We start from the raw sequence: 22,513 nt of genomic DNA on the forward strand, positions 1-22,513 counted from the left end.
TATATATATATATATATATATATATATATATATATACTTGAGTGATATGTTATTAGTTTGTATGATTAAGAAATTGCTTTCCTCTTTAAACTTCAGACTCTAATAGATGCAACCCTTTGTTTGCACAGATAATGCAGTAAACTCTGGCAGCCATTAAATGACCACAACACTGGCTCCCTAACAACTATAGGGTTTTTTTTTAAATCTGCACCATCTGAGGTCAAAAGAAAAAAATACATTTACCTCTGAAGTAAAACCAAATAATGGTTCTAATGAGCAAATACTGTGATTCTAATTAGGTCCATTTTGTACCCTGACCTAGATAAGCAGAGTGCAGAGCAGTGAGAACAAAATCCTGGAAGCTTAGAACTCAAGACAAAACAAAGAAGCTTCTATTACCTGTCTGTCTTTTCAGACTGTCTTTTACTATGATCATCCACAAATAACCTCAATCACTGGTTTGAAAAGTAAGAGACGTTTTTGAACATTTTACCTGAAGGCAGACTTTCAGAGGGAAAAAAAGGGAGAAGTATTTTTAGCTCTTAACTGTTCACTTAAAAATAAAACTGATGTTTGACTGTTGGTTCCTGTTGTTTCAAACAACAAATAAAAGCTGCTGGTTATTTTAAAATTATAACGTGATTGCTTCTTCCTACATTCATCAGCAAATTGTTTTTTTTCTTTTTTTCTTTCTGTGCCTTTTATTTAATTTAAAAACAATCTACCTTACGTGTGTCAGTTACCGTCTGTGCTGAAATGTTTCATTCACTTATATTCAATTAAGATGAAAAAATAACAATAAAGAACATGTTACCGAGAGAAATGTTTTTGTTATTGTTAGGTTTTATTATTTATACATCATGTGCACTGTTAGTTTGTTCAGCAGATTGTTGAAAAGTGAAATGTAAAAAAATGCTGGAGACAAGAAAATTTGGGGCATAATGCATAAAAGTATGAAAATGCAGATTAGGTATATTGTATTAAAAGGTGCAAAAGAATTCTGGAAATTATCTGAACTTCTTATTAAACCTGTTACAAATAAATAAATAAAATCCATCTCAATAAAAATAAAATGACCCAGATTTTTCTATTAATCGTACTTCCTATCACTTCTGTGGTCTCAAAATGATTCAACCCCCTGAACAGGATTCCTCATCAGAGTGCATATTTGCAAATCAGATGTGGTCTAAAGGTACATTCACACCGAATGAGAAACCTTCGCCCTGAAATTCACCCGCCTCAAATGGATGATGCTTGTCAAAACCCAAACAAAAATTTAAAAATTGTAACAATTGGCTGAAGCTGTTCTCTATAAAAACCCCAAAGTAAAAAGGTTTCTACATTTTAATGTGTTAAACAGAATAAATAATGTATTTCTGTAAAACTCAGGTGGGCTGCAACTAAACATCAGGCCATGAAAAGGATTGTGGGAAACCGTATAGCTGCTATGCGTCCGATAGGAGCATTGGGAGGTCCCTATGCTAAATGAGCTATACATAAGAAGCATCCCATTTCTTTTTTCCACTACTTTCCTTAATGCCAGCACTATTCAGATAGGACTTATCATGGTTATCGCTTTTGCACCTTTGCTTTGGTTTAAAAGTCCCTAACAGATTTGCACAATCCAGATGGACCCCAGACCTTCACCACGACTTTCTGGCTGCTGCTACTCGGGTTTGAGTTTCTACACTGGGGATCATCATAAATGCAGAAGTGCTCCAGTCCTAAACTACTGATCGGAACATGATTTAATTTTGTCTTAAATAGGTTGGAGAAATTACAGTATCGGTCGGTTGAGCTATTCAAATTGTTGATTTATTTTTAATTGCTAACCACTGACAGTATTGCAGCTTGCAAGTAAATCTCCCTTTACTGAGCGTTAAATAACTTTTTATGTATCTAAATGTGGCTGTAATGACCACTGCGTTAAAGACGAGCAAAACTAGAAGCCCTTCCAGTCCAGCATTCAATTACAGCAGCAAGGTTGATTATGGGAAAACAGCAGGTCATCATATGAAAGAGCCACAAAATGCAAAAAGATTGATGAGGACATACCAGTCTCGCCCCACAGAGTGTCATGACTATCAATTTGCACAGCATGCTCATTTTTCAGCGCCAGCAGGGCTCTCACAACCTGTCAAAAAAGAAACTTAGATTAATGGCGTACTATTGCTGTATAAAATATCAAATAAACCTTTAAGATGATACAGTATGCAAAACTTTCTGCTTCTTTAAAACCATGATTGTGCAGTTGGATTTCTATATTCAAATGCATGCATGTCAGTCAGACCTGTGTGTGTCCCATGCTCGAGGCTGCGATCAAAGCCTGCTGCAGAGCTTTGTTCTTCAGAGAGCAGTCCTGCTGCTGCCCTTCAACACTCCATTCAAGCTCCAACAAGTACTGGATGATCTCGATGTGTCCACGTAACGCGGCGTGGACCAGAGCACACTGGCCGCTCTTATCTACATGATTCACCTGGAAAAAATGAAAGATTTGGGGAATTATTTGATAGCAATAGAAGATATATTTTACATATTATGTAAATCAGGTGCAGCAGACATTTTACATAATGTCATGGCTGGAGATTGAAGTCATGCCAAAACAATTATAGTCTTGAACAAGTATTCATGCATTAGGTAGTTCTTGTATTTTCAGATTTTGTGTTGTTACAATCACACATTTCTATGCATATTATTAAAAACCAACAGAAAGCAACACAGTCAACAGGAAGGGAGATTTTCTAGTTTTTCTTCATACTTCTTCCAATGAAATCTAGCATTGTGCAGATTTATTTATCAAGGAGATCATCCCTTGTTAAACTTTTTGTTGCAGTAAAAGCATAATGTATTTTATGGAATGCAGCTTTCTAAGATCCAGGGACCAAATTGTTTAACTCCTTTTTTTTTTTTAATTAGGGAGCTTAGTCAGGCTGGATGATGAGCAATTTTTCAGTTTTAACCACAGATTGTCAACTTGACTTTAAATAAGCCACTGGATCACAAAAATATGCTTCATCTAAGCTATTCTATTTTAACACGTTACTGGAAAATGAAAATATGAAACCCAAAGAGGCTAAATTGCTTTTTCAATCATTTGTAAATTGTTTGAAAGCTATATATTAGTGTTTCACCTCATGATTATGCTCTACCTGGTGGTCTATCACATGAATCTAAAACAGAAAGTAGAGTTTGTAGCAGTTTACTAAAGATTCTGGTGGTATAAATACTTTTTTAGAGTCACTTCATGTATAACAGCAGGCAGAAATTACATTCTAAGTTATGAAAAACAAGGTCCTCACCTTGGCCCCCCTCTTACAAAGTAGTACAACTAGACCTAGGTGTCCACCAGCGGCTGAGAAGCACAGCGGGCTCATCCCATTTTCTGACACCACATCAACGCTGGCACCAAACTCGAGCAGGAGCGATGCAATCTCATGGTGACCGAGGTGGCACTGGACACAAAGCACTGGCGCATTGTTCAGGACTTCAGTCCGGTAGTTCACGTTTGCCCCTCCGAGCATCAGGAGGCGACTGACCTAAAAAAAGGGGTGAAAATGTATAAAACTTAGACAAACAGAATGGTGAGATCCAGTATAAATCAGCTTCATATGGATTACAGATGAACCCTATAGCTTTCTGTACATCCATATTATAAAGGATCCTCTCTTTCGCTCTATTATTGTAAAATGTATATGCAATAACAAATTCTGATCTCAGTCAATTACTTTGTACCAAAGACCCAGCTTTATTTTTATTTTCTATTAACAATATTCCTAATTTAAATCTAAATAAAGATCTTAATGACAGAAAAAATGTAAGCTTCAGTTAGAAAAATGTTATGTATTAAATCTCTGAGAAAAGACGTCAAATTTTCTCCCCCTTTTCTGAGCAATTTAAATCAAGTATAATCATAGAGATGATTAAATAAGAGAGTCTGATTAAATTTCAAGATGAAAATTTTAACCATTGTGCCCCGAGTATTCCTTGAAAACCATGAATCATTCAGTGATTCATGGGGTTTTTTGAAGGATGGACTTAGGTCAGACACAAGTTAAAGTAGTTGTTTCCCACTTAATGTAATTACTGTATAAAGTGTGTTATTCTCAACCATAAGGACTAAAATAAATGATAAAATAATCTCGTCAAGCAAGATTGCACAACTTAAGGACCCATAAAATGAGATAAAATCCGCCATCGAATCAATTAACACCAACTGTTCTTCACCTAAGGACAGAACAAGGTCGCTCCCCTGTTTCTCTGTGAATGCATCTGCAAGTGCACCCACTGACTCACACCAGACAAGTGATAGAGCCTCACTGACAGCACAACCTTAATAGCGAAGTAAAAAGCAAACCAAAAAAAATAAATAAAAAATCCGGGATCATTCAATTGTACAATAGACAACATTATAATTTGCATGTAATAGCCTTTCCAGCGAAGGCCGATCATTATTTCCCCTGAAAACAACTCATGTAGAGGGTAATACACGGCCAGTTGTCACGATAGCAGTTTAACGAGCTCTGCTACCAGCATTAGTCTAATTAGCGATGGGAAAGGATGATTATGCTCTGCACAGGTTGGCTAATTATTAACAGTGGTGAGAGAGGAAAAAAAAACTGTATAAATATATGTAATTATATTCAGAGTGAAAAGATTTACCTTTGCATGACCCCCCTACTCTGTATTTTTCATAAACTCACCTTTCCCCCACATTTTCTATTTTCCCCACATAGACAACGTACCCTCAGTTTTCAGCTCCTCGCTGTCCTTCTGATGATTTCAAATTTGAACATTCCCAGAATGAAAAAGAAAATCTCAGGCCAATTTTTAGTGTATAATTAAAATATCACAGTGTGTGCCAGGAACGCTGCTAGTGAGACTCAGATTCTTGATGCGATATCATGAACAAGAAGCAAACAACCCAATGAAACATTTTTGTTTTGCTTGGCAAAGTAAAAATAAAAAAATACAGAGGCTTCAATAGTTCTAGCATGTTTAAATTACTGTACATACACAGGAGATGATGAGCCTCTTTACCTTGACATTTGGTGTGTAGAGGTTCCTCAGGGAAGCCAAGGCTGCTGAAAGACCATCAGCACTGCAGCTGATCCACAGGGCTTGAAGCACGCTGGATGGCACGCCTGTTTTCTTACTCAGACCCTGCAGGCAAACCAATACATCACACAGAAATATAAAATAAAAACACACATACAGGGAATTGCAGATGTTTTCACACTCTAGGTCAAATTTTTGCATATTTCCACCACAAACCTTACTTTATCATACCGGGGATTTATGTAGCAGAGAAATACAAAGTATTTCTATTAAAGATTGAAAAGCACTTGTATGTAGTGCAATTTACTTTGAAGATGGCTAGAGCTTTATAAGGTAATCCTTGAATGAGACCTTCAGCAGGGCGGTGACTTAACATGCAGAGCTACAATAGTTTGGTTCAGATCAAAGTAAATCCATGTGTTAAAATGTCCCAGAAAAAGTATTACAGGGACAATTAAGTGGGGTGGAACCGAAATTTCAAGTCCACTTATTGGACCCGTTCTTTTAAACAACTGTGAATATCATGGATTTCTATCCACTTAACAAACACAAGCTGTTTTTGCTGATCTGTCACATGTCATATAATGTGGTAACAAAGTGACCAGACAGGAAAATGTCAAAGTGTTATGACTACAGTTGCAAGTCCCTGTATAAAATAAGATTTCAATGTTGCAGAGATGACTCAGTGGTTTCACCTTGAAGATGTGTGCTTTCAGGATGTGATGTCCCAGCTCCATTGTCTGCTGACGATTCAGTTTCCCCTCTTGGCGGGACAGCATAAAGGCCATGAGGGCGTGGCCAGTCCTAAATTACAAAGCAACAGAGAGATTATTCTGCTGCCCTGACGAGAAGAGGCTCAACCAAAAGCATGAAAGCACTTCTTATTCTGATATCGTCATGGAGAACCTCTGTATTCTGCTTCGGTGTGAATTTGCTGCAAAACCTTTTAATTGATCCATGGAGGGGTGGAATAAAATAAGGAAGAAAGTGCACAAGGTTGTTTTTTTGTTTTTTTTTAGGTGAGCTCTCTGGCACTAATTAATGCAGCACTTCATTAAATGGACACGCATGATTGCAGATAATTTTGAACTGGTTACAACTCCCTCTATTTGAATACAAGCACTGAAAAGTACTGTTCAGTAAGCCTTTGTCTGTTTATGCAAGGCTGTGAGCTTGTGTTTTTTTAATGGAGCTGGAAGGTTTGTGAATGACCAGAATATGAAGCATGGATCTGGTTCATTTCAGCATCATCAGTATGTGTGTACAGGTGAACGAGAGAGGAGGGAGGAAAAAAGGGAACCAGGCCGACATATTTCATCTTATTAGGTGTGCATGGCTGCTGCGAAGAATTTCGAATCAGGAAACTGCAGCAGCTCTGCCTTGCAGTGCAAAAAGAGCCCAGCAGAACATGGGGATATGTGGGATATATTATAAAGACAGGAGGGAGTTTGTTTTAAATAAAAAATGCACATCAGATTTACACATCCACTGTTCAGATCCTGTTTCTTTATTTCTATAACCTGCTACCTCATCTTCTAAATTTTAATACTTCTTCTACAGCAGCTGCATTTTACATTAAAAGAACAATAACCATTTAAAACCTCTACAGACAACATCTTACTGTCTCTCTGTCAGGGGGGTAAGAACTGCTATACATTTCCTCACTTTCAAGAAAGACTAATTCAGCTGGTTATAAATTATCTTCTGTCCTAAATGACCTGCAGACTCATTTCATAAGCACAAAATTGGTGCCAACAATTATTTTTAATACAGCAACATTGTTATACGACCATAATAAATACGAACAGGAGCTGACAGCAGACCTGAGCAGACACCTGTTTTTCTTGTTCTACACTGAAAAGAACTTAATATTCTGAATAATAATCCCTTCACTTTAGCAGGTTTTAAATAAAATTTGTTCTACATATCAAAATAAAGAGTAAAAGTTATTTTTACTGCTATGATACTTCTGTTATCAAGATATTTTTTGCAGCAGAGGTAATTTTTCCTTATGTGTTTTAAAAAAAAAAACTATATTATGATTTTCTTGGTAATTGAAAACCATGGTAAAGTGGTACAAATTAAAATTAAGGCTTAAAAGAGTTTATAGATGCATTTAGTTGGGAAACAAGTCTTTGGATTGAGTAGTGATAGTTTCATTCCCATAGGTCTGACAGTCCAGAGCAGGTTGCAGACTCCTTGCAGCCTGTGTTCTTATCTATCTTATATGTTTTAAAACAAGTAAGAAAGGTGCAGTTGATTAAAACATTTAGTAAGCATATAAGATTCTGTGAGATTTACCTTTTGCTCTGCATTGGTGTACACTGTCCTTCTGCTAAAGTCATATTGAGTGCTGCTTATGCCAAATTAGACTGAAGCACGAGGGATGATATGGATCAAACCAACTCATCGGTACTCAGGGCTGGGACTAAAATTCCATGAAGACTTGCTTACTTCTATTTCATTACCACTTTCTATTCAATAAAAGTCAGATTTTTTTATATATCCATGAGGATTGATCAGATTTCTTGTGGTTAAATTACTAAAAGGGTGAAGAAAAACAAGTTTTATCCATCATCATTAAGAAAAGGAGCCTTGGTGGTTACCCTAAAAAATAACATTTAGTGTATGACACCTCTCAAAAAATTGCTGAATTAAAGTCATTAATATAGTCCTTAGACAAGTTGGTCGTGGTTATTCTCCTACACATTAAGACCAAAAACAAAGCAAACCCCCCCAAAACATTTTTGGACAGAATCTGAGCCCTTGCAGACAAATATATTTCAAATCCCTTTAAGCAGACCACAAAAACATGACTGAGATAAATGACTTCTGCTTACATTTCTCCATTTTTGTCTAATCGATACGGCCCAGTTAGCCTGTAGATAAATGGAGCTCAAGTCTAATTTGGGTGCTTTTGCAATGAACCTTCACAATAAAATCACCAACCTCCAGGTTCATGCAATCAGGTGTTCAGAACATCAGCTAAAAATGATCACTACTGTGATATGAAAGTTAGGCTCCTTGCGATTGCAAAGCACAGGAATATATGATGCTACACTGACTAGCTACTCACTAAGGATGCTGTATCACTTTAAGCTGGAAACTTAAGTTAGTCCTTTAAGCTCACCATGACTGGCAGCTGTTTTCCCCCCAATGGCAACTATAGACAATGGCTTTATTAAATTCCCCCAAAAAAAGAAAATTAAAAACATTCCATTTCACTTTATTTCCAAGTTTGAAGATGTTTCGCTTCACATCCAGGAAGCTTTTTCAATTCAAAATGTCAGGAACAGCATTGATTTCGAGGTTTTATACAGTAGCCCAATTGTATAAAACCTCGAACTCAAAACTATTCCTGACATTTTGAATTGAAAAAGCTTTCTGGATGGGAAGCGAAACATCTTCAAACTTGGAAATAAAGTCCAGTGGATTGTTTTTAATTTTCTTTTTTTTTTGGAATGACCAAGGCCAAGATGACTGAGAACCTTCACCGGCTTTAATAAATATTTTCATTATTAATTTAAAATCCTCAGCTATTACGGCTGCGACTAACTTTTTTCCCCACCATTTAATCGATCAACTGCATTTTTGAATTGCCCTCAAAAGTTTGATCCAAACAGATTTGAAGCAATTTGGGCTTTTGCATAAAGTCTATTCATCAAACATGAAGGAAAAACAAGAAACTGAAGAAGAAAAACCTGTTAAACATCAGCACCTGATGCTTTAGACCACTTCAGCTTTGCAAAAGTTTCCCAACCAGACTTATTAGAGAGCAATAAGATTCTTGATGTACCAGGTTTGCTTTAAAGAGATTAAAGCCAGCCAATGACAACCAGGATAATTTAAAGGTACAGGCACACATAAACCTCTGCAGACAACAGGGAGGAGACTCTTTACACACATAGCAGCACTAAGGAAAACTTTCAGTGCTTTTCTTAAGTTTTTTTTTTTAAGTACATAGATTCAAAATTATGGCAGCAAAAATTGTTTTATTTAGCCAATTGCTGATTAACCTTTTAGATTAATCAGAATAGGAATAACTAAATAAGGATTTAAGGTGAAGTTAGTATCAAATAAATTCTAACATACTGTACAAAGTCTGCTCCCCTAATGCACAACAAATTGAACATGCATTTACAAAATAGTGAACTAAAACGTATGTACTATGATGCCCTTATGGTTTAAGAAACAATAAAGTAAACTAAAAGACATTGGCTGCCTTTTTGACTTGAATATAATGTAAAACCTTTAGAACTTGTGTTTTTCTATTTTCTGTCTGCTCCCTTTCACTATGTGTCTTTACATTGTTTCTTATTCAAAAAGTTTTATAAATGAACCTTCAAAAATGACAAAATACCAGCTTTGATTCAGCTTCTACACGATGATTCAAAGCTCTGCAAACAAACCAATCCTAAACTTTGCTATAAACCTTTTTTTTAAACTTGGTACAAACTAAACTTGCTGAGATTAACAGAGTACCTGAGGCATCTCAAACCCATTTACCTCGCTGAGTCAGACATGAGTCACAATGTGTTTATTGATTAAAGGATTTTGCTTGCTTTTTAAAAAAAAAACATCCCTGCTTGCATACTAAACCACAAATTGTGATTGATGAAAACAACAACAATTAAATAGAAATCATACTGTGAAATAAAGTGCGTTTGCTGTGGTAAAAGTGAAGTTTTAAAACAAAGACTAAAAGGGAACCACATTTTTCCTGATGTTCCTGTTATTCCTTTCATGTTATCAGCCAGTTTGAGTCTGCTGTGGACCGTTTGAAGTCTGTAATCCACAGAAAGAGTACTGTCTAAATACTTTACAAGCTTATCATGCCTATAACAGAGGCCCACATTCCTAAGGAAGAGCTGCTGAGAGCATAACATTTGAGGACTGACCTGGGGTCACAGAGGAAATCTGTGCTCTCTCCATCAGCTCTCCACACCAGCCACTCTCTGAAGGAAGGGTGGCAGAACATGCGCGTTTTGTCTCGCCGTTTGATGAGAAAGCAGGAGAGCAGCTCCATGCGCTGTTGGAAGTCCTCCCACTGCAGCTCCCCTCGGATGTGGCCAGAGTTGATGGCCTGAAACAACTGCTCATCAGTCATGGGGTGCAGAGACGCAAGAGCGACATTCAGGATAGGCAGAGAGCGCTCGAAGGCCGAGTTGGTCATGAACTTCATGTTGCACTGCAGCTGGTAAAGTTCAGCCAGTGACACAGGCACTACTTTGTAGCTGGCACTTTTAATTACAAGGTGGCCCTTCTCAAAGAGATCCAGGGTGAGTTTGAGATACAGGTAGGAACCCTGGCTGCGGGAGATCAGGTGGCTGCTGAGCTTGGTTATAGTGCCGGGATCCGCTTTGCCATTAAGGCTGATGTTGTTCATTATATCCTTGCTGCTATTGATCCTGTACTGGATGTAGCAATTGAGGTCATTGGTGATCTCTTTGTTGTCCGTAAAATCATCCAGTGAGATTTTAGAGAAGGGTAGAAGGCTGGTGATTTCCTGTAATGGATAAGGCAAAAAAAAAGCACCAAAGAATTACACAACAGTAGTGCGCAAATAAAGAGACATCTTGTACGTTTTTACTGAAAATTAGCTTTAAAATAGCCTTTTTTATTTGATCTTTCACACTAAAACATCAGATCAAACTGACCCCTCAGTGGTACGATTATTTTGCAAATCGATGAATCTGTCGATTGTTTTTTTTTTCCATTAACTGATTAGTAATCGGGTAGCCAGGTAGATAGGTAGGTTCCTTAAAGAAGTATTTGGGGAAATCAAACTAGTTCTGGATAGAGTAAATTGACAGACAAAGATTTTTTTACAATTTTCCTATAATTGTTGCTCTAAGTGGGTTGCTCCGTCAGCTAAAGGCACATTTTACAGTCTCTACACTCCAGTTACGATTAATCAATGACTAAATTAGTTGACCATTACTTCAATAATCGATTAATCATAATTGTTTCAACCCTAGAAAGAACTAAAAAAAAAAAAAAAAGAAAACAAACAAAAAATCCTTACAAGTACGACCGCAAGCTACGAGAGCGAGTAGAAGAGTACTGCAGTTCTGTCTTTTGACTACAGGTGGCAGTATTATTGAAAAGCTTGATAACGCCTCTTAAATCTTAAATCTCATGCTATTAAATATTTCGTCCATTCAGTGCTTTACAATTGTGGATACTTGGAAATGGTTGATGATAATGATGTCACAAATACTATGAATCCTGCTGCCCTGTGCTGCAGAAAACCAGCTCTGCACATCAGCCTGAACACGCCCACTAAAAACATCCCAATCCGAAGTGACACCAGTTAGAGCAAAGCATTACGGGAAATCAGAACAGAACAAAACTGCACTTAAATTATACAAATAAATGTATATAACAGTATAACATTCACACACATAAATTCTTTAATCTGAGAGTGCTTTATATCTTTTGCAAAAAAAATAAAGTGCCCCAAATTAAGGTATTTTTTGTGCAACAACCCACGTCACGTTTAGGTATTCTGTATTAATCGTTCAATTGTATCCCAACAACATGTAGTGAAGTTTTCAACTTTAACATGACAAAGAATGAAACGGGTTCATGTATATGAATATGTTTTAGGCACTAAATTATGTGTAGAGTGTATTTGAACAGCAGGGGAGTACGCCCAATACGTTATCAGACCACAACAGACAACTGTTACTGTTGGAAAAGAAGCATTGAGGTTGACAGGACAAGGTAGTGAGAGTATTAGGAGGCAGGGGATGGATGGTAGCTACTAGCAGGTAAGCAGAGGTCTTATCCAGAGTTCACATTTCAATTCATGTCCTGCAGGGGCAATACGCCTTAATCCCCCAATCCTCTGCCTGTCTGAGGCTTGAGAAACATGGCCAGAGTGAGATAACTCTTATTCCTCCTTGTCATAACAAGGCAAACAGGCACATGGGCACGAAGTCATGCACAGGCACAGACTCAATGAACTGACAGGTGAAGCCAAGGCAATGCCTTGCAGATAAACTCCATGTTAGAAAACAACGCAATGGAAATCATGAAAAAAAAAAAACATCCCAGAGGCTACAGAACAACAAACTTAGCGCCTATTCATTCACAGGAACTTTATTTATAGCATAACACAGCCAGATCATAAAAAACATAATCAATTTTTCCACATAGTGGAAAGTAACCATAGCGAGTAAACAGTGCCAGCCTCAGAATTTTCAAATGCTTTGCAAGATGAAATGAAAAAGAGATAATTAATAAATAACCAGACTGCGTTGGCAGCGCAAGCTGATGGACAGCAGTCAATATCTGGCTTCTGCTTGAGCATCAATAACCTCTATTCTGGATGTCAGTCAGCAACCGCATTATTATTCACGACTCAGTCAGCCGTTGCTTGGCTCATCGGGAATTTTGAAGCTTCAGCTGCCGCCACAGTGACCTCAACGTAGCCAGAGAAGAACTTTACAGCTGTTTAACCAAGTATCATCAAGCTGGGAAGCCCAAGTCCAAGACTCCTCTCTTACAGAAATGCAAACTTCAGTTCTTAGTCTCCATCTGCTACTTTTTCTTGGAAATGCTGGCCTTTCAGGACAGGGTGTCTCACATTTGTTAAAGTCTACAGAGCACGTCAGTAAGTGACAGCAGATCAAAGTTAAAGCTTGCATATTAGGAGGTGGAAAGTTTTTCCTGCTCATTCTTGTAAAATATCTTGAGAACAGTCAGACTTCTTGGAAATCCTCTGTTGTCATATATTTTTTAGAGCTCAACCCAGATTCTAAGTTCCATTCGGGTCTCAAAATTACAGAGATCAGCACATCAATATGTCTAACTAAGCTACGCTACAGTAGCCTTGGTTATTTGTTTAAAGCTCAAGAAACATTAATCTCCCTCACAGTCTGATTTCTTCTGATGCTTCTAATATACAGGCTTACTTTTTCATTCTCCCTGTATTTATCTGATCTTCAGTTGAAGGCTAAAAAATTCTGTCCCAGGTGAAGAACCACATCCCCACATCATGACTCTGCCACCACCATACCTCAGCACTAGGATGGGGTGTTCAGGGTGATGTATATTGTTAATTCTCTGACAATTTGAATTTTTACTAAGATCACCCCAGCAACTTTTTTTCACATGTTTACAGTCTGGTAGAAAAAAAAAAAGTGTAAAAATGCAAAAAGGACAAATTACTGCTTTTATTAACCCTCTGTCTGCTGTATTCTTGGTCTACATGAAGCTAATGTTCATTAATGTTCTCAAACAAACTCTTATGCCAATAAAAACAGCTAGATTTTTTTTCCGATTACAAGCTGATTTAATTTAGAATAAGATAACACGTGAAACTCTTACTGCACTTCAGTTATGTGTATAAGGTTAATAAAGATAGTTATATTTCTCCTTTTAGATTCCAACATTAACACATTTATTGTACCTTTAATGTAATTTAAGAAGGAGCAAAAAGCTCCAACCAAGGTTTCCTTTATATTAGAGTCTATTCCTTACCATTAAGTTGACCCGGACAGTCACCACCAGCTTCAGCCAGGGGGGGAACTTAGGAATGATCTTAGTGATGAATGATGCAATGGTGTCTCCATAGTCAGGCTTATGAAACTCTGCTTCATTAAGTCCATCGATCAAAATGAGATGGTCCTCCCCTGAAATTTTCTTCTCTGTAAATATAAAAAAACAACGATGAGACAGTTAGTACAGAAAAGCTGATCAGAGTAGCATCAGTTCAATCAAGCTACCCAGCTATAGGAGCTTTATGATTAAACATTTATCAGTCTCAAAGAGATTTTTTCTTTTGGCAAATAGAATGTTCTTTTTGCTCTATTTTAAGAGCATAAAAAGCACACAAAATTATTATAAATTTATGGAAAATATTTAAAAGTAGACTGAAGTTTTTCACCATTACGAAGGTTGGCCAGTGGTTCTAGGACCCCTCTTCGGAAGGCCGCCATGGGGTCTTGGACGCAGGAGCGCAGGCTGAGCATGCTCTGAAGGTGTGGCTCTCTCAGCAGCAGCTCTCGATAAGCGGTGAGCTGATGGGCTCTGCACAGTAAGGCTGCAATACTGTGTACAAACTCTGGTACCAAGCAAGTGTAGGTGTTATCGGCTTGGCAATAATGATACGCAACAACCTGGAGAAATAAGAGGAGGCAAATTCAGAATTTGTCAAACAACTGAGGGACTTAAGAACTTCTTGGCTTTCTTTTATTTTTTAGATCAGAAGCTTTGCTGAATCCTCTTAATTCATCGAGCTCAACAGAAAATAAATAAAATATGTCAACGTTAACATCAACAAACAGGTTTAATCTCTCAAAATTATTTAAAAGTAGTCCTATCTACCATATAAAATAAAGGACAGAGTTGGGAAGAGAAAAAATAAAGAAATTCAATTTAAAATGTGAACTTGTATTTATTACAGTCCAACCTGAAGGAACTGACAGTCTGCCAGAGACAATAGGAAGAGCAGAAATAGAAATGTTTCTCTACTCTTCCTTTAACTGGTTCTGCCGTTTGATACCCTAACACCCCCTAAAAAAAACGTTCGTGACAAGATCAACAACGAAGCTTATGTCCTGCAGGCTATCCAAAAAAAAAAGAAAAAAACAGGCTGAAAGCAGAAGAAGAGGAAAATTAAATCTGTTGCAGCAGCAATCTTACCAATCAAGGTTCCTGCTACTGGTATTCAGTGGACAGAAGACTAACATATCAGAATTTTAAAAGTCTGGATATTAAACAAATCCGAGACAACACTGTAAAAAAAAAACATATCTTACAGAAATGCTATACATTCATTTTTGGGCAATGTCTTCAGCAGCTTTCTAAATACTGTTTTTATTAAAAACGTTAAGCTCTAAGGGTTGGACTGAGAATGAATATTAAACTTTCTTTTTAAGTCTTGCCACAGATTATAAATTGGATTATGGGCCTATACTTTAACAGGGCCGCCAATGTAGACGGTACAATCCAAATTGTTCCACTGTTCCCATGGCTGTATTTAAGGCTGACTATCCTGTCTTTTTAGTTGTTTTTTTTTTATCAAATGTTTTGCAGCCTCTAAACCTTTTACAACTAGGACTGACCTGTGTTTATACCAGCTTCTCAATCACTGCAGAAAGAAAATCTCCTCAAACCATGATGGTGCCACCTCTGTGTATTTTAGCAGAGTGACTATAGACTTTTAGGTTTTTGTTCTAAAATAAATTTATTTATACACTTTATAATTACGGATTTTTTTGGTGGCCACATAAAATCCTAATGATATATAGTGAAGTTTGTGGTTATAAGGTGACAATATAAACAAGTTTATGTAAACATATATATAGTCATTTTATACTAATTATTAAACTAAAAATGCAAGAAAATAATTTTCTTGATTCCTTTTTAGAAACTAGAAGTTGTGGCCTGAAATATAGACAAGAAGGAACAATATGGTTCGAGAGAGAAGATATATCATAACTGTGCTACCCAAAGAGAACAGTGATGCGGATTTTTATCCATCATTAAATAACTAACCAAAAAAGCATACCTTAGAGAACACTCCCCCCCCCTACAGTAAAGCATTGTAGTAAAAGAAGAAAAATTATGATGTGATCCAATTGAGCAACCTGTGCTTTGATTCAGCAAATAATTCATTTATGTATATGAGTCATGCAGACTGCTGCACCAATAAACAATACAAGACAAGCTGATGCAACACTGCAGTAAACCTGTAGCAGTTAATCTAAAAGCACAACTATAAATTAATGCTTAGAAATAACATCTGCAAGAGTTTTTAGTCACAAAAAATAAAAAAATAAATACATAAAATGATTTAAAGCTTGTGATGCATCATAACATGTAACAGCCTCAGAGCGCAGATATGAAACCGCCTTTAAATCAGTGATTAAAAAGAAGTGGCTGAATTTGACAGACGCTGCTCAGCATTGCATCAGTGTTCACACATCACAGGAACAGAGCCCCAGAGAGAGAGAGCGCCGATTGGAAACACTTTACACATTAATTGGCTCAAGAGATGTTTTTAGGCTTCACAGACGTTTACAGGCTCAGTGCATAAATAGTTAGCAACGTAGTGTGTGAACTTTCCCTACGGCAAGAGAAAGCTGTATCATATCAATGTGTGAGAGACCAAAAGGCCTCTACAACAGAGCATGTTTAGTCCCCAACAAGGCTGTCAATAAGTTAAAAAAACATAGCATTAGACTAATAACAACGCAAGATCAATGACGGAGAAAATAAATCCAATAATATATAAAACCTCACAGTTTGCAATTAGCAGATCTAATCAAATAAGGAGTAACTGTTTAACTTTTGTTATTGGACCAAAGAGAACTGATGGGAGAGCAGGGAAATCTTTCCAACCACATTTAGTTTGATTTTAAATCAGCAACCCTGAAGAAATCACCTGAATGCCCAATTTGTAGATGTGGGTCATAAACAGCAGCTAATAAAATAAAAGTACAAAGGGATAAAAATGCTACAAAGTGAGCAATAAAACGAGTGGTCCACTAGTCTGCAAATGTCTGCCCACAGTTTACTTTTATAGTTTTAGGATAGCAGAAATGCACTAAAATGTCAACTAGTGATCGAGTTTGGTGGATTTCCAGCTTGATGGGCCGTAACAAGGTAGAAAATGGTTGGAAAAAAAACAAAAAAAAAAACAGAACAATTTGGGTCAGCAAATGCTATCAATGAGGGGAAGAAACAAAAAAAAGCTAATGTTAAGATTCAATAAATCAAAAGAAAAAAAGAAAAAAAAAATCTAAAGAAGCTACATGATAGGATATAGTTTTATTACATGTAAACCAACAAGTCTGTGCTTCATTTAGGCTGTGAAAAAATAAACCGAACAAGATTTTCTGCAGATAACAAAACAACTGAACAGTGAACAGCAATGTTTTCCTTTTTGTCTTTTTAAGCTTTAAACTACTGTATTAATAAAAAATGCTGAGTAAGAAAATGTTGGTAACCTTTGGAAATCTCAAAGTTAGGGTACAAGTGTGCAATCTCTAGAGAATATGCACAGAGACTGAGTTTTTTAATTATTAACACCAACTTCTGTGTTTGGTAAAGGCAATTTAAAATGTCAACTCTGTAATAAGTTTTCGCTGTTTCAAAATAACGGCAAGCGGTTTTAGAGCAAATGCTCTCAAACAAACACAGTGAGACGTTGTTTCTGCTCATATACCTGGTCATCAAATTATATTTTGAACGCTATTGCAATATGTTTCTTTGTAATAGTTCTTAAAAAGCTTGGAGTTGGCTAAAATCAGCATCAACAGGTGAAAAAAAAAAGTACATCTGAAAGTGGCGTCAAATTTCGGCTTTAATTTCCAATTAAAGATGTCAAGAAATTTGATTTTTTTTCCATCAAAAGAAATTTACAGACATTTACTTTTGCAAATGAGTATTAAAAAGGCAAAGGCCTAGAAATCTTTTTTTTCGTTCCTTTTTTAAGAAGTGTTTTTTAAACATCTCTTCTATACAGCAGAACAACAAGCTGCACTGACACAGTTAAACCCAGTAAAACCGACTGTATCACACCACCAAACCACAATATGCATGCAGAATAATAGAGAAATTAAAAGCTATTAAGAGGTATTGTTTCACCTTTTGGACTCTCTTGTTTCATTATAAGAAAATGAGAATTTGGAGAAAAGCGTTAACCATACTGCAGAAGCTCTTTGGAAATAAAGATCAGTTTTTTTTTTAAGGTAGTCCTGCATTATGGATCATTGAATTAAGTGTCATCAGAAAGTTTAAGATTTAGCTATGTACCTTTGTAGCCAGACGTTTGACAGCCTCCTCGCGGCGCCGTTGCATCTCAGGAGTTCCTGGACAGCTGTTGCTCAGTGTGTTGGTGGCACTGGATGGAGGGGTGGGCTGTGGGGGCTGGCTGAGGGGAAGTTCTTGTCCCATACATGCTAGCAAAAAAAATGGCTTTTTATTGCATATAGTTTGAGGAAACCAGATAATTGCATAGAATGCATGCCTCAGTTTCCTGATTGCTAAATACCAAATCATTGAGACAAAAACGTTTTGATATCAAGCAATTTCAGTTTTGTTTTTAGTGGGAAATATATCAAGTTTAATTAGACATCTTAAAACGCAGGTAAAACAGATTTAAGGTAGCTTCATTAAAAAAACCTTTTGCAATCGCCAAAAAAAAAAAAAAAAAAGAAAAAGAAAAAAGGAAAAGAAAAACATCTTACTTTTAGGGGAGGCACTGGGACTGTTGGAGGCGATCTGGCGCATACGTCCTCCATGACAGCTCAGCGCTACTAGCCGGGAGATAATGGCCGTCTTCCCATACCCGACGCTACCCACCACCACCACTCCATGCTTTTCATTGTCCTCGCCGGCCTTTAGGAGATCCTCCAGCTGCTGAAAGAGCCAGTCTCGGCCAACAAACACAGAGTCGGTAGTGATGCTGGGTACCTCGAACAGCAGAGGCTTCAGCATGATGTCTGAAGGCTTGTAGGGAGCAAAGCGTCCTATAAGTAAAAGAGAGTGGAGGACAGGGTGGTAACAAATAAATCAGAATTGAATTTAATGGTTTATTTAGATGAGACATAATCAGACAGGGATTGGAATCTGCTGGTATTAGACATGACCGGCACTGATGTGTAAAACTAATAAAATCCTATTTATCTAATAGCACCTGATCTGTTTCTCTGCCTCAGTCAGAATGACGTCCCCCCTGCTCCTAATATAAACCCTTAATGACAGATCATAGAATGCCGATTAGGGCTATTGCAGAAAATAGATAACAGCTAATCAGAGATTATTCCCAAAATATGTTTTAATGCATTACCTATTTATTTTTAAATGTTCTGATACAAAAAAAAATATCTTAAAAATTGCAACAAAAACAGAATGGCGAGTCGTTTTCTTTTTTGAAGAAAAGATAAGCATTACTTAGATGCCTTTGAGAAAGTTCTGTGTTTTTCGGCTGTTGCTTTAAAACAATATACATATTTAAAAAAGAAAACTAGCAAACAACAAGATTTAATTTTGTCTTATGAATCAACAAATTCGTTTTTTAAAATTAAATTTAAAAGAAGATAAACAGTTGAGACTTTAAAATTTCAGTTGATTAGAAAATCCCTGTATTACTGAGCATAAGTTTGTCATTAATAGGACTGTAACTAATATGTCAATTATGTTTCCGATTAATTGATAAATAATTGGATAGAAAAAGGTTGCTTAAAGAAAAAGTGTTAAAAAATTGAAACCAGGGGAAAATACAACTTTTCCACTTGAGGATGTCTAGATAGGAAATGGTGACAGACCAAAAAGTTTTTCATCACAAATGCAAAATGTTTATACATATATATTTATATATTTTTTTTCTTTTTTCAAATTGTGGAATAATGATGCTTTAAGTGGGTTGCTCTGTCAGCTAAAAGCAGGTTGTAGAGTCTCTATACTCCATACAGTATAACGATTAATCGATTACTTAATTATTTCAATAATCGATTAATAACAATGAATCTGATTAACTGTTTCAGTCCTAAATGGATTTTAAAAAACATTAATGTTTGGTGAGAGCTGGGGTGAAAATCGAATGATTCTAGCACTGAAAACATATCAGACAGCAGAGAGTGAAGCTATGCTTTGATACATCCATAAACAGGAAACATTCAGACCCAATTTTTTTATTATTTATACAGACAGCTTTTGATGAAAAAAACTCATCTTCCCTGTGCAACCCAGAATAAACCCTTGGAATCAGTTCTGATGTTAGTTTCCAGTCCAAGTTCAGAAGGCAGAAACCCTCTTTACCATCACCGAGCGCCTTTGATAAATCCCTCTTTTCAGAAGCCTTGTAGTTATAATTGCTCTTGTGACCCTGAAATATTCATTAGCTATGCTGCCGTTAGCTTAAGGTCCTGCAGGTTCTCTCTTATACAACCTGAAAGTGTCTCCCTCATTCCTCAAGTACTTCTTTAAAACTAACAGGCACCACTTACATGCTCAGGTTTTTACCTTTTCTATTCCATCAACGACTTCTCCTGTGGGTATCTCTGAACCTTGTTTTCTTTTGATGTGTTCGGGGTTTTTTTCTTTCAATAAAAAAGACAGGTTTTCACTTTGCAAAGGAATTCTGTCAGTAGCTTGTAAAGTTCAGAGAAATGTTGAATTTCTTTTCTTGTTATTTTTCCACCTCTAACTTTTTTTTTTTTTTTTTTTTTGGGGGGGGGGGTGTCTCTGTTTTTTTTTGGTCTGTGAACAGATTACACGAAATGTAACCTAAAAACAACTGTTTAGCACACTGTGCCTTAAATATAAATTGCATTAAATATACATTTGCATAAAATTAAATCCGACAAATATTAGAAAATATGCAATTTCAATCTTATTTTTAAGCATTAGATTTAAGTCACATTTTCCTTTTATTATTTTCCATTAACACACAGCTCACATAACTCCCTTAGGGTACTGGTCACTAAAATCCAACAATGAACTGGGCATCGGCAGCCGTAAATGACCAACAACTGACTAAATATATCACAGCATGCAGAGCCTCGATGTAAACATACAGCCCCTTAAAATGTATTCATAATTACTAAACTTGTTTACTTTTATCACATTAGAGTTTAAATTCAAATGCATGGAAATTCATTACCCTCATAGGTCAAATAATTAGTAAACAGAGTTCCCTGGTTTACAATCTAACCCCAGTATAAATGAAGCTGATCTTTGAAGGCATTAGAGGTTTGTTAGAACTAACAGCATCACAAAGCTATGGAATTCAGCAGATGGGTCAGAGGTAAAGTTTAGAACCAGGAAAGCCATTGAACATTCAGCTCTCAGTTTCCCACAACTCCTGAAAGGAACTCATACATGCTAAAGAACATGATCTGGTCGGATGCGACCAAAGCTGAACTTTTTGATCAGCAATACAAAAAGCTCACATATGGAGAAGAATATACAGCTAAATGAGGAACACTCTTCAAAACGTCACCCAAAACCACAGCTATTGCTGAGAGGAATTTCAATTTCAGAGCCATGTTCAATTTTAAATGTGCTTTTAGATTTAAAAATCACTTTTAAGAGGAGGATGCTAGTCAGTCTGACTAACCATGAACTGCTGGTCAAAGAATGTGGCCTGTGAATTGGAAGTGTGATAGAAATGTGCGGCTGCAGCAAAAGGTGGTCCTACAAATATTAATCCAAGGAGGTTTTATACAAATTCATTACACATTTCAAATGCTTTCAGTTGAGAGAAATGTAGAAAAAAAAAAATAGTGTGTCAAAAAGTGTGAATGTGAAACTGTGCATGTTTATCTGAGGTATATACACCTGCAGGGCATTCATCAGCCGCTGGTGCAGGCTATGCAAATCTTTCGCCTTGATTATTGTAACGCGCTCCTGACTGGTCTCTCAGCCTGTACGGTAAAAACGTTACAAAAGATTCAGAACGCGGTGTCGTGTCTGCTCTTCAATCAGCCCAAAAAGTCTCACGTCATTCCTCTGTTCATTGAGCGTCACTGGTTACCCTGGCTGCCCGCATCAGATTCAAGTCCCTGATTCTAGCCTACAAAGTGCTTAAGGGTACCACTCCCATCAACTTGAACTCTCTTGCAAAGGCTGGTGTCACGACTCGGTCACTCCAGTCATAAATGGATTGTCATCTAGCAATGCCTACGCCACGCTTAAGACAATCCAGACTGTTTTCATCAGTTGTTCCAAGACTGGAATTACCTACCAAGCACTAAACGAACAGCAGTGTCCCTTTCCATCTTCAGGAAACTCCTCTACTGCTCGTTCTGCACTTCCCTCTCTCTCTTTGCTGTCACCACTGATTTTGACCAGGGATTTTTTTCTCTAGGGAACTTATTGTCATATTGATCCTAAATGTAAAATTCTGTCTACTTCATAAGTTACTTTGGATAAAAGCATCTGCTAAATGCATAAATATAAATAAGGCAATACTGTTACTTAGATGTGACAGCATTCTCAGTTATTATGATGAGATAATCCAGTGTATTTGCAGCATAAATGGATAATGGCACAGTCACCTTTAGTATCCTGCGGGGGCCTCCCTCCTGTGTTGTGCCAAGGCAGGCGAATAGATGTCCGCAGGGGTGTGTTGCGCTGTTCATCGAGGAAGCTCAGGTCCTCTAGCTTCGTGGAGCTGGTTGCTTTAGAGAGAAACACAGGTACAAAAACAGGCAATGAACAAAACCGTGTTGTGCATAGGGAGGACATTACTTTAGAATCCACTATATGCAAGATAGAAAGAGCTAATAGTTAGAGATTTGGTTGCACACCATCTATATCTCTCAGATGATGAGTGATGGTGATGCAAGCCAGTGTACTTTGGCATTTGACATTTCTAGAGGCACCACATGTGAGCACCAGTATGCTGCTGCTGACAGGCTAGCAGTTTGATACCGTATAGCTATGACAGATGTGTTCTGGTTTTCTGTCATTTCCTATCGCTATGGCAATGAGAAGTCTG

At 37.0% G+C, this 22,513-nt stretch overlaps 1 protein-coding gene across 2 annotated transcripts in view; it reads right to left on the reverse strand.

Annotated features, from left to right (window-relative positions):
* Positions 1-22,513, reverse strand: part of tanc1 (tetratricopeptide repeat, ankyrin repeat and coiled-coil containing 1) — a 123,196-nt gene that overhangs the window by 10,293 nt on the left and 90,390 nt on the right. For both annotated transcript variants that reach the window (XR_001482157.1, XM_015402538.1), the window contains exons 8-18: positions 22,071-22,193; positions 18,258-18,539; positions 17,824-17,969; positions 13,949-14,180; positions 13,543-13,709; positions 9,954-10,561; positions 5,751-5,859; positions 5,038-5,160; positions 3,300-3,536; positions 2,291-2,476; positions 2,056-2,134 (exon numbers count right to left, since the gene is read on the reverse strand). Coding sequence is in view for 1 of the 2 variants with exons in the window: in XM_015402538.1 (XP_015258024.1) it covers positions 2,056-2,134; positions 2,291-2,476; positions 3,300-3,536; positions 5,038-5,160; positions 5,751-5,859; positions 9,954-10,561; positions 13,543-13,709; positions 13,949-14,180; positions 17,824-17,969; positions 18,258-18,539; positions 22,071-22,193 (2,292 nt within the window). In the remaining variant the exon portion in view is untranslated. The remainder of the gene's footprint in view (positions 1-2,055; positions 2,135-2,290; positions 2,477-3,299; positions 3,537-5,037; positions 5,161-5,750; positions 5,860-9,953; positions 10,562-13,542; positions 13,710-13,948; positions 14,181-17,823; positions 17,970-18,257; positions 18,540-22,070; positions 22,194-22,513) is intronic.

This window comes from Cyprinodon variegatus, unplaced genomic scaffold (assembly GCF_000732505.1).
Source record: "Cyprinodon variegatus isolate N-32 unplaced genomic scaffold, C_variegatus-1.0 Scaffold1363, whole genome shotgun sequence".
NCBI classification, from domain to species: Eukaryota; Metazoa; Chordata; class Actinopteri; order Cyprinodontiformes; family Cyprinodontidae; genus Cyprinodon; species Cyprinodon variegatus.